The sequence below is a fragment of the Dendrobates tinctorius genome, unplaced genomic scaffold, assembly GCF_039654945.1.
Source record: "Dendrobates tinctorius isolate UK_male_01 unplaced genomic scaffold, ASM3965494v1 ptg000063l, whole genome shotgun sequence".
Classification (NCBI taxonomy): Eukaryota; Metazoa; Chordata; class Amphibia; order Anura; family Dendrobatidae; genus Dendrobates; species Dendrobates tinctorius.
This window is the reverse complement of record NW_027361731.1, coordinates 12,449,586-12,461,997: the sequence shown is the minus strand read 5'-3', so window position 1 is coordinate 12,461,997 and position 12,412 is coordinate 12,449,586. Positions and strand designations below refer to the sequence as shown.

The following is a 12,412-nucleotide window of genomic DNA, read 5'->3' as shown; positions in this document are numbered from 1 at the left end:
AGAAAATACCCAAAAGTGACACCATTCCAAAAACTGCACCCTTGAATTAAGTGGGTTCTTCTCACTATAATATTGCTAAATACAAGCATACTAAATGTTGTGTGAGCACAATGCAAGACTCAGAAGTGAGAGCGGATTTTACTAGATTGTTTTATAGAAACCTTGTTGCTTTTAACAGCCTTTGAGCCACTAATAGTGTGGGGACCTCTGTTTTTCCAGTGACAGATGATGGACCTGAGTGGGTAATTTTTTGTCTGTCTCCTTCCCCACCATCCTGTAGCATGTAAGCCTGAAAGGGCAGGGTCCTCTCCCCTCTGTATCAGTCTGTGATTGTTAGTTTGTTTATTGTAAGTGATATCTGTAATTTGTATGTAACCCCCTCTCATGTACAACATCATGGAATCAATGGCGTTATATAAATAAATAATAATAAAAATGAGAATTGGTATTTTCACCTAACTAACATTGGTTGGTTTCTTTTTATTCAATATTTTGGAGGCCCCATTGAACTTTTCAATTTGTGCTTTGGCCTCATGGTATTTGGCCGTGCGCATCGCCTCCAGTTCTCTGTGGTCCCGCTCTGCGCTCGGCATCTCTATGTGCGGTGCACACATCCCCGGGGATTTTCTCTGGGTCTGTGTGCGCCGGTGCATGATGCTTGTGGCGCTCTGCGGGACTTGCGGTGACTGGGGCGCATGCGCCGACTGTGCCCTTACTATTGGCCTGTTGAGGATCACATGACTGAGGTCAGGGGCTATTCTAAGGTCCTATTCTGGACTTTGCATCACTGCAGGCGCATGCGCTGGTTGCGCTCTTTCTATTTGCCAGTTTTGGTCACATGACTGAGGTCAGGGGCTATATTAAGGTCCTAAATGGACCTTTTACCATATCCCTCTTGAGAAAGCGGCCTGAGACGCCGCGAAACGCGCGTCGGGGGTGGTACAGCCCTTTCCCTCTCCTCCATTCCTGGTAAGTGCCCCTTGGGGGTCTTTTTCTTCCCCATTGTTTTTTTGCCGCTTACTCATTGCGGCCTGTTCTACTATAACGATGCCCCTTACTAATGTCTAGCTTAGGCCACTGTGCTTGGGGGCCACAATTTTTTATTGTGGGAATTTTTTGTACTTCCTTGGGACATGGTCCGGGAATTTTTCCATCTATTTGGAGGTTTGGGATACTGTATGCGGATACTATCTGTTTTTGTCCACAATTGCACATTTCTATAGATATATGTCTTTTGTAGTACTTTACTTGAATAAAATTGAATATAATTTTTTATATTGCTTGCTCTATGTTTTCTCCTGATATTCATTTCATTGTTTGAGTTTATGCATCATTTTGGCCTTGGAGGATAGTTCTTTCTTCCCTCCATACGCCATATAATGACTAAAGGGTTTTTGCTTTCATTAATTATTTCTGTGTTTTTCACAGTTATCCCTATTTCCACTATGGATTTTCGCGCTCGTGACCTCACGTGGCGCACGCAACTTAATGACGTGTTTCAGGACAAATCAGATGGGGAATGTGTTGGCTTCAATAAGGATATACAGGAGGTTGCATTGAAATTTAAGGAATTGTTACGTAAGAGAACCCGCATTTGGTGGAACCATGAGTTCCTAGACCAATACATACGAAAAGATCTGATCCCAAGAGGACTCCGGATTCAGGTTTTCCCCTCATTCCCAGTACTGGACGAAACTTTTAAAAACAAATGGGAGAGCCTTACCAATGAATGCTCTAAAGGTTTCATGGTTCTGTTAAAGCAATTGAACCATGATTCCCTTGTCGCCATTGAGGCTGAGATTGATGAATTGCAATCTATTTTACAAAAGGAGATGTCTAACGATGCCTTAAAGAAATTAAATGATCAGATCGATGCTGATCTACAGAAATGGGCGCAGGAGATTCAAACTAATAAGGCAAAGAAATTTAAGAGGGATATACAGGATAAAACCCTATCCAGAGTCTATCGTTGGCAGGATCCCTCTGGACGTTCACGTCCTAAGTTTAGGAACATGTCTCATTCCCGCTCGAGGTCTACATCACAGAGATCTAATACTTCGAACTATGATGATGAGACGGGAAAGAGAGGCTCTGATCAGAACACTACTAATCATATGGCTCTCCCTAAGAGAATTGAGACTCGCCCATCGTTTAAAAATAAGTCAGTCGGATCAAAGGTTCCCCAGACCAGCTCCCGGGGGGATCTACAGGTATTAAATTTGTCCGCTCATGTACTTACTAGAACACAGTTGGAAGTTCTTGGGAAAGGCCTGACCTTCTCACCCACCAACTCGTTTGATTATTTTACAGCCTTGAAAGACCTCCAACTCTTTTCAAGAAAACTTATTTTGAAAAAACTCCATGCCCGACGTCACACTCTTGAGGCTCTGAGTGATGTGGAAAGGGCGGCGCTTTCCGATTTGGAGGATTTGCTCTCGGAACAGGGCGGCCCTTGTACAAGTAAGTTTCCCCCTCTGGTTCGGCCTAAGTCCACTAAGTTCCCCCCCTTGTCTATTTGTCCTTCTGTTGAGATTTTTACGAAGCTGGTTAGTGATGATTTTAAGAAGTTATCATCGAGACGGAGATTTGACAATCTCACTTATAAGCAACGTGAGGCAATTTCCCAATTACAGTCTTTGGGTGATGTAGTATTCAAACCGGCTGACAAGGGGGGGAATATAGTGGTCTGGCCAAACCAGAAATACGAGCGGGAGGCTTTCCGCCAACTGAGAGATGCGGATACTTATTTGAAACTTTCATTTGACCCTAGGGCCACCTTCTCACATGAACTTCAGGTTATTCTTGATCGGGCATTTAGGAGTGGTATCATAACCAAGCGGGTTTTTGATGGTTTGACTGTCAGGTCTCCCAGGAACCCCACATTTTATCTTTTGCCCAAAGTCCACAAGGACGCCCTCAACCCCCCAGGGCGCCCTATCGTGTCGGGTATTGGTGGCATGTGTGAACCTATATGTCAATTTATTGACTTTTATTTGAAATCACTTGTTGAATCACTGCCATCCTATATCAGAGATACGACGGACGTCCTGGCACGGGTTGACGGCGTCCTTTTGGAACCATCCACTCTTCTAGTGACTGCTGACGTGGAAAGCCTCTATACTTGTATCGACCATACGGTGGGATTAGATGCGGTTCGCTGGTTTTTGGGGACCTCCGACCTGGATGGCCCTCTGTGTGGGCTAATCCTCGAGCTGGTCGACTTCATCCTTACCCACAATTTCTTTGTTTTCAAGGATCAGTTTTATTTGCAGAAGCGGGGCACGGCCATGGGCGCGGCTTGTGCGCCTTCGTACGCCAATCTCTTCCTTGGCGCCTGGGAGAGGGAGGTGTTTGGCGACGGGGGCCCACGGGGCGCGTCCCATGTGCTGTGCTGGTACCGCTATATAGATGATGTACTGTTTTTGTGGGATGGAACGGTCGACCAGCTCGGGGATTTCATGAGGACATTAAATGATAATACCAAAAATATTCATCTTACATATTCATGTGATGAGGCGTGCTTGGACTTCCTGGACGTCCGTCTGGAGGTCGATGCTGGCCGGCGCATCCAGACGGACGTATTCAGGAAGCCCACTTCTGTGAATTCTCTGTTACACGCCACGTCAGCCCATGATTATGCCACGGTGAGAGCCATCCCGGTCGGACAGTTTCTCCGTATGCGACGCATCTGTTCCACCGATGACCGATTTGAGAAACAAGCCAGTGATTTGACGAATCGTTTTCTCAATAGAGGATATAGCCGGAGATGTATTAAAGCCGGCTATAATAGGGCTAGATATACCACACGCAGTAGTCTTTTACATTCAGCTCAGAAGGGTGGAGGCAGTGTTGGTGATGGGCCCGTTAGATTTATCTCAACATATAACCATGAGTGGCAAAACATGCGCAATATTTTGCGCAAACATTGGTCCATCTTAGAGACAGATCCTTTCCTGGGGGCTGCTCTGGGGAATTTTCCTTCTATGACACCTCGCCGATCTAAAAATCTCAATGACATTCTGGTGCGGAGTCATTATGTTCCCACCCTAAAGAATTTTTTCGGCTCTAGTGGTCCGACCACTGGATCTTTTTCTTGTGGACATTGTATTTCCTGCGCCAATGTCCTGCGCTGCTCTACCTTTTCCTCCTCTAGTGGTATCAGACAGTTTAAAATCAAAAATCGGATTTCATGTGGCACATCTAACGTGATATATTATGCCACATGTCCGTGTCCGAAAATTTACGTTGGTTTGACCACTAGGGAATTGAGGATACGAGTTCGGGAGCATGTGCGGGACATTGGCGCGGCTAACTCGGCGTCTGATCCGGCTGACTTAAAAACTATCCCCCGACACTTTCGATTATATCATAACAGCGATGCTGGTATGTTGAAGGTGAGGGGGATTGATGTATTGCATATGGGCATTAGGGGTGGTGACAACAAGAGAATACTTGCACAAATGGAAGCAAGGTGGATTGTGGAACTGGATACCATGACCCCAAAGGGACTTAATGAACATCTTAGTTTTGCCTCTTTTTTATAATATTGGCAATATATTAAATTTCTCTTGCTGCCTCCCTCCACTATTTGTCCATATAGTATTGGCAATTGTCTTGTCCCATTATTGCGGCAGTTTTATTCTTTTTTCCTCCTTTTTTGTTTGTCTACACATTCCATATCTTCTTATGGTTTTTTGTGGCTGCCTTTTTGTTTTAACCTTGTTTTTAATTTTTTGTTTTTAACATAATTTCTTCTTTTTTTCATATAGACTTACTTTTCTGCACATATTATCTCCCTTGTCCGTGGATCTGTGATGTGACCGTTTATATTACTGGACTTTCACCTTCAAGTGCCTGCAGTGCTTACATTGCAATATTGGATGCCCTTTTTTTGATAATGTTTAATGTATATTTATCTTTATTTGTGATATGTTTCTGTATTTCAATACACTATACTATGTAATTCATTGCATGTATATTATACTTATATCGTGTACATGTTATCTGGTTGTATTTTGATATACATATTTATGTGGCGTTTCATATTGCAATATATGTATAGTTAGAGATGGATCTCATAATGGGCTATCTATAATTGGTGGCTGGAATAGTAGGATCCGTGTAGACATATATATATATATACATTTCTCCATGTAAGCTCTTATATTATTGTTTTGCCCCATTGAACTTTTCAATTTGTGCTTTGGCCTCATGGTATTTGGCCGTGCGCATCGCCTCCAGTTCTCTGTGGTCCCGCTCTGCGCTCGGCATCTCTATGTGCGGTGCACACATCCCCGGGGATTTTCTCTGGGTCTGTGTGCGCCGGTGCATGATGCTTGTGGCGCTCTGCGGGACTTGCGGTGACTGGGGCGCATGCGCCGACTGTGCCCTTACTATTGGCCTGTTGAGGATCACATGACTGAGGTCAGGGGCTATTCTAAGGTCCTATTCTGGACTTTGCATCACTGCAGGCGCATGCGCTGGTTGCGCTCTTTCTATTTGCCAGTTTTGGTCACATGACTGAGGTCAGGGGCTATATTAAGGTCCTAAATGGACCTTTTACCATATCCCTCTTGAGAAAGCGGCCTGAGACGCCGCGAAACGCGCGTCGGGGGTGGTACAGCCCTTTCCCTCTCCTCCATTCCTGGTAAGTGCCCCTTGGGGGTCTTTTTCTTCCCCATTGTTTTTTTGCCGCTTACTCATTGCGGCCTGTTCTACTATAACGATGCCCCTTACTAATGTCTAGCTTAGGCCACTGTGCTTGGGGGCCACAATTTTTTATTGTGGGAATTTTTTGTACTTCCTTGGGACATGGTCCGGGAATTTTTCCATCTATTTGGAGGTTTGGGATACTGTATGCGGATACTATCTGTTTTTGTCCACAATTGCACATTTCTATAGATATATGTCTTTTGTAGTACTTTACTTGAATAAAATTGAATATAATTTTTTATATTGCTTGCTCTATGTTTTCTCCTGATATTCATTTCATTGTTTGAGTTTATGCATCATTTTGGCCTTGGAGGATAGTTCTTTCTTCCCTCCATATGCCATATAATGACTAAAGGGTTTTTGCTTTCAAGAATGAAGAAACAGTTGAACAACACGCACTACTGGTTCATCCTATAAGGTTTTCTATTAGACTGTGAACTGTCATTGTGTTGGTAAATAATTACATTTTTTTACTTGGCTTGCTATTTTTATGGATAGTTTAAGTAGAAATGATCAAAAATATAAAATTCAAGGATTTTTTATTAAAAAGAAAATAATTGTTTTTGTCTTAGCAGATGACTGTACCAGGACATCAGAGGGAGAGCTGATATCTTCAATTTTTAAATCTGATGCTCTTGAGATCCTACAAGATACAACTGAAGTGAATGCTATTACTCTAGATATACCATCATCCCTTCACAGCAAAGATCTGTCATCTGACCCTATGAAACAGGTCCCATCTTCTGACTCATTACCGAGTACTAAGGAAAATCAAAGTCACAAAAGAGACATTAAAAAACAAATTGCTCCTAAAGCAAAGAAGTCATTTTCCTGTTCAGAATGTGAGAAATGTTTTAACCATAAATCGATTCTTTATAGACACCAGATAATTCACACATGGGAGAAACCTTTTTCATGTTCAGAATGTGGGAAATGTTTTAAATGGAAAATAAGTCTTGATCTCCATCAGAAAACTCACACAGGGGAGAAGCTATTTTTCTGTTCAGAATGTGGGAAATGTTTTAACCAGAAATCGGTTCTTGTTAGACATCAGAGCAGTCATACAGGGGAGAAGCCTTTTTCCTGTTCAGAATGTGGGAAATGTTTTAACCGGAAAGCGCTTCTTGATAGCCACTGGAGAACTCACACAGGGGAGAAGCTTTTTTCCTGTTCAGAATGTGGGAAATGTTTTAACCAGAAATCGGTTCTTGTTAGACATCAGAGCGGTCACACAGGGGAGAAGCCTTTTTCCTGTTCAGAATGTGGGAAATGTTTTAACCGGAAAGCGCTTCTTGATAGCCACGGGAGAACTCATACAGGGGAGAAGCCTTTTTCCTGTTCAGAATGTGGGAAATGTTTTAACCAGAAATGTCATCTTGATAACCACTCGAGAACTCACACAGGGGAGAAGCCTTTTTCCTGTTCAGAATGTGGGAAATGTTTTAACCAGAAATGTCATCTTGATAACCACTCGAGAACTCACACAGGGGAGAAGCCTTTTTCCTGTTCAGAATGTGGGAAATGTTTTAACAAGAAAGGTAATCTTGATAACCACTCGAGAACTCACACAGGGGAGAAGCCTTTTTCCTGTTCAGAATGTGGGAAATGTTTTAACCAGAAATCGGTTCTTGTTAGACATCAGAGCGGTCACACAGGGGAGAAGCCTTTTTCCTGTTCAGAATGTGGGAAATGTTTTAACCGGAAAGCGCTTCTTGATAGCCACGGGAGAACTCATACAGGGGAGAAGCCTTTTTCCTGTTCAGAATGTGGGAAATGTTTTAATCAGAAAGCGCTTCTTGTTAGATATCAGAGCGGTCACACAGGGGAGAAGCCTTTTTCATGTTCATAATGTGGGAAATGTTTAACCAGAAAGGTCATCTTGATAACCACTGGAGAACTCACACAGGGGAGAAGTGTTTTTCCTGTTCAGATTGTGGGAAACGTTTTAACCGGAAAGCACATCTTGTTAGACATGAGAGCAGTCACGCAAAGGAGAAGCCTTTTTCATTTTCTTAATGTGGGATGTCACATAGGGGAGAAGCCTTTTTATGTTCAGATTGTTGGAATTGTTTTAACCAAAATTGGATCATCTTAAAGGGGTTGTCTCTTGTCATTCCTCATGTTTGCTGGCAAAAGGATAAAGCTTAAACTTTATTAATTCCAAATGTAAAACTATACCAATAATTCACCCCCTGAAGGTTAGTCAGAAGGTGACTAATAGAAAAAACATATACCCCACGTTTCAGTATATAGGGTGAGGTGATGTATATACACTCACTCTCCAAGCCTCTCATTTCTACGGGTTTCATCATCCTCACCAAAGGCAACTCATTAAGAGACTATTTAATACTGACCTATATGCAAGTGAGACTAGACAAAAAAAACACGTATCATGTTATCCAAAGCAGTCAGAAAACTAGCCTTACATAGCAGATCCCAGACTTCAAATTATATACTTCGTAAGTATATAAGCCACTCCATTGGCGGTCGGTCAGGAATAGAAAGTATGTGAAAATACAGTATAATTATTGTGTTTTTTCTCCTATAGGGACTGTCCTAGTTTGTTATTGTAAGAGCAGTCAATTAGTAGTACGGACAAATTGTCCTAGACTAAACTCAGTTTTCAGGCGGCCCAATATATACCACTCAGGGAAAACTTACCTGCTCCAAAGATCATTAGCAGCTTGTAACTAATGGCCATGCTGCGGTCTGTCAGGGAGTTAGTGCAATATCATTATAAAGGCTAGGGATATGTGAAATCATAATGTCTGGGAGACAGGGCCGGTTTTCGGCAAAGTGGGGCCCCTAGGTAGGGATGAGCGAGCACAGTCGTGGGTGTTCGGTACTCGGCGAGTAATGAAGAACTCGCGGTACTCGGTACATAGCGAGTATTTCACTACTCGCCTCGCACCATTCGAATGTCCCACCCAACATTTGCCAATCACAGTAACGCCGCACCCTTCTTGCTTGTGGGCGGCATTACTATGATTGGCTGGCCGTCCAGCGTCATACATGACTCATAGCCTGGCTCTATCTAGGCCCTGCTGCCGCCATTTTCTACACATTGCATGCAGAATACAGCTAGTAAACCCACAAAAAGCCACATGAGTTCACAACAATGCCCATCATTCAAAAATTACTCTTTTTATAAACCACACAAAAACAAGGTTTTTGTGCAAGAAAATGTTTACATTTTCCCAGCTATTTTTGGGGTCTCATTTACCCCTGCAGGGCAGTTTTTTTGTTTTGTTTTTTTTTTGTGCTGTTTCGCTGCTGTGTTCACAGTGAATAGGACGCACAATACTGCACAACTGACACGCAGCCAGCACCGCTGTCTTGTGTGGTGACTGGGGTGTGTAATCTCATCTTAAACCTCAGGGCAATTTTTTAGTGGCCGCACCGCTGTCTTGTGTGGTGATTGGGGTGTGTAATCTCGCCTTGAACCTCAGGGCAAAATTTTTGTGCTGTTGTGGTGCTGTTTGTAAAACACAAAGCAGTACTAGGCTGTAGTGCTACCTTCCACAAAGTACTAACAGCTCCTTGTTCCCCAATATCTGCATGTGAACATCTGCAACTATGGCAGAAAAATCACAAAATCCTACAAAGGCTGTTGTGAAGGGACAGGGACGTGGATGTGGGGGTTGTCATTTGTGCCCAACAAAGCACAGAGTCTGGGAGATTTGTTAAGGATATGAAATCAATATTTAGTTGTGAAGATATCCAATATATATATATATATATATATACACTATATTTGAGTCATGGACCGTTTAAGTATATACTGAGAATTAGATCTTAAAAGCTATTTCTGCTAACACGTTATGATTCAGTAATTCTTGGTGTATTCTTTGCTACGCTTGCCAATAACTTGACCTGTAATGGATATTTGCATAACCAGCTTGCAGCTGCTAAGAACACATAACGAAAGTTCTAGGCATTATATTGTGACCAAAAGCCATTGTTCCTGTACCGATAAGCCATGAGGCAATAACTTGGCAAGCACCTTGCTTTTTCTCTTTAAAAACCGACTGTATCTTCCTGTAATAAAGGAGAGGAATCCATTTTAGACACTAACACGTCTGGTGTATTTCTTTCTTGCATGTACATGCTCTCACAAATAATTTGGCCACAGACAATTAAGAAGGGTCTCACCCTAGTGGGACAACTCTAACAGACCGAAGAAGGTTGATGCATCTAGGTTCCTGGCGAAATTTCTCTGTCTGGAACGTAAACGGGTCTGGAAGCCGGAAGAACAAGAGCAGATACTGCCTTGGATGGCTGATAAGGCCTCAACGCAATTTTCTAGCAGCACCCAATCGTCCATGACAAAACAGTCTCCTGTCCATACAGCAAACTCTGGGACAGCCTATTCTCAACCTGTTCCTAGTTCATCACCCCGTCAATAGTCGCAGGAAACTTTTGACCCCAACCTTGGCCACTCCAAGGATCTGTTTGGTCCATTTCCTTTTGTTGCCTCTGGCCTCTTATCGCGCGACATTGAAGAGGAATGTGTGTCTGTTGATGATAGCCAAATATTTGAAACCCCATGTCCAGAAAAAAGCCAATTTCATCCACATGATATACCGGGTGAAGAGATGGAGGATGATGGTGATGACACACAGTTGCCATCTGGGCAGTCGCCAATATCGACACGTAAGGAGGATGACATGGACTACGAGGTGGTTAATGATGAGATCACCGATCTGACCTGAACCATTGGCACGCATAGCCAGCACAGCAGCACAGAGGAAGAAGGTGGATACGTAGCACCAACAAAGGCACCAAGGGCTACTGGTTCGAGCAGAGTGCAAAGTGTGTCAGCTGTTGCCAAGAGCAATCCCTCTGCGCCCAAAGGCAAGAGTGCGTTCAGCCACTGTCAGGAAACTTTTCCGTAGTCCTTCTGAACCAAATCTCATCTGTAGCATCTGCCATAGGAAGCTGAGCAAAGGCAAAGGCAACCAAAGCACCACCAGTATGTGGAAACACATGGCAGCCAAGTACCCTAGTCAGTGGGCTGAACAACAGGGTACCAAATCGGTGTCTGCGGGTCAAACCACTGCCATGTCGCCTGTGATCGGTCCTTCCCAATCTGCTGGCCAGGAAGCAGGTGATCATCATACCTCTTGCTCACAAGGTGTGGTTGCACAGACACAGGACACAACAAGCTCAACCACTTGTTTGTGCCAGGAAAGCATCCAATTGTCTGTGCCCCAGATGTATAAAATGAGGTGTAAATACCAAGCCATGCACCCACAAGCACAAATACCGAACGCGCACATTGCCAAGTTGCTAGCCATGGAGATGTTGCCATTTAGGCTAGTGGGACACAGTCTTTCCGTGATCTGTTGGCTGTGGCTGCCCCACGATACTCGGTTCCCAGCCGGCACTATTTTTCCCGGTGTGCCGTCCCTGCGGTACACCAGCACATCTTAAACAATCTAAAGCGTGCTCTCACCAACGCCGTAACCAGAAAGGTCCACCTTACAACAGACATGTGGACAAGTACTTGTGGCCAGGGATGGATACATCTCTGACACGGCACACTGGCTCAACCTGGTGGAGGGTGGGGCAAAGTCTCAAACTGGACCATTACATATCCTACCCACGCCACGAATAGAGGGCCCAACCTCAATCAGGGTTTCCGCCTCATCGTATACGTCCTGTCTCCCCTCTTCCTCCTCCTCCACCTCGTCATACTATGCTGAATTACCCTCCACATCACTCCCAAATTGGGAGCTATGCAGCAGCGCAGCGACAACATGCTCTGCTGAAGCTGATCTGCTTAGGTGAAACACCACACACTGCAGCAGAGCTGTGGCAAGGACTAAAACAGACCGATCAGTGGCTCTCCCCACTGCAACTCCAACCTGGTCTGGTTGTCTTAAAAACACATGTGAAGTGCACAAATGTGAACACGTCGGTCAGACAGTGTTCACACCACCCATTAACTAAGATATAACAAGAGAACATAGAATGGCAGATTTGCAAAAATTTGCAAAAATTCTCTGCAGCCAAAAATATGGCAGTAATCAGCAAGTGCTGAACAACAAATACAGGGTATTTAGTCGATACGTTTTTTTGCAAAAAAATGTATACCAAGCTGCCTCATCAACGTCAAGGTAAGGCTGGTTTCACATTAGCGCTTTTTAAGCGCACGCACGGCCGGGGGTAGCTCCGCCCCCGAGCCGACTCTCTGCCCGGCGTGCCCGCCCCTTGCTTGTAGCGCCGCCTCCTAGCGGACAGCGGCGCCTGCGATCGGCGCACCCTATCTTTAGCATAGGGTGCGCAGATCGTGCGCAGGCCGTGCGCTAGTTGCGCTTTGACCTGCGCTGCGCACTTTTGACGGTGCGCCGTGCGCGCCAAAATCGAACTTTTCAGATCAATTTAATTTGCCAAACCACTGACTCATTTGCGACCTGCCAACACGGTGAAACTCAACATATCATATGTTGGCAAGGATAAGTGAGCAGCAGAGGGCACTTGCTGAATACCAGCTTAAACATGCCCGTCACACTGAGATTCAGCCAAGACACAAAGCAACTTTCGAGTGGATGTGGATCGCTGATATTTGTGTGGTGCTTGATAACTTTGAGTACTGCACCAAGCTTGTGAGCGGACATCAGGCTATTATCATCGTAACCATCTTTATGCTGTCTGCTGAAAAAATCACTGCAGAATCTAAAAATGGAATCTTTGTGTG

General features: G+C 44.2%; 1 protein-coding gene across 1 annotated transcript in view; it reads left to right on the top strand.

Moving 5' to 3' along the window:
* LOC141093960 (uncharacterized) overlaps nucleotides 1-7,698 on the top strand; it is a 29,899-nt gene extending 22,201 nt beyond the window's left edge. The window contains exon 7 of the mRNA XM_073579636.1: nucleotides 6,288-7,698. Within this exon, the coding sequence (XP_073435737.1) occupies nucleotides 6,288-7,561 (1,274 nt within the window). The 3' untranslated portion in view covers nucleotides 7,562-7,698. The remainder of the gene's footprint in view (nucleotides 1-6,287) is intronic.
* Nucleotides 7,699-12,412: the final 4,714 nt, after the last annotated feature.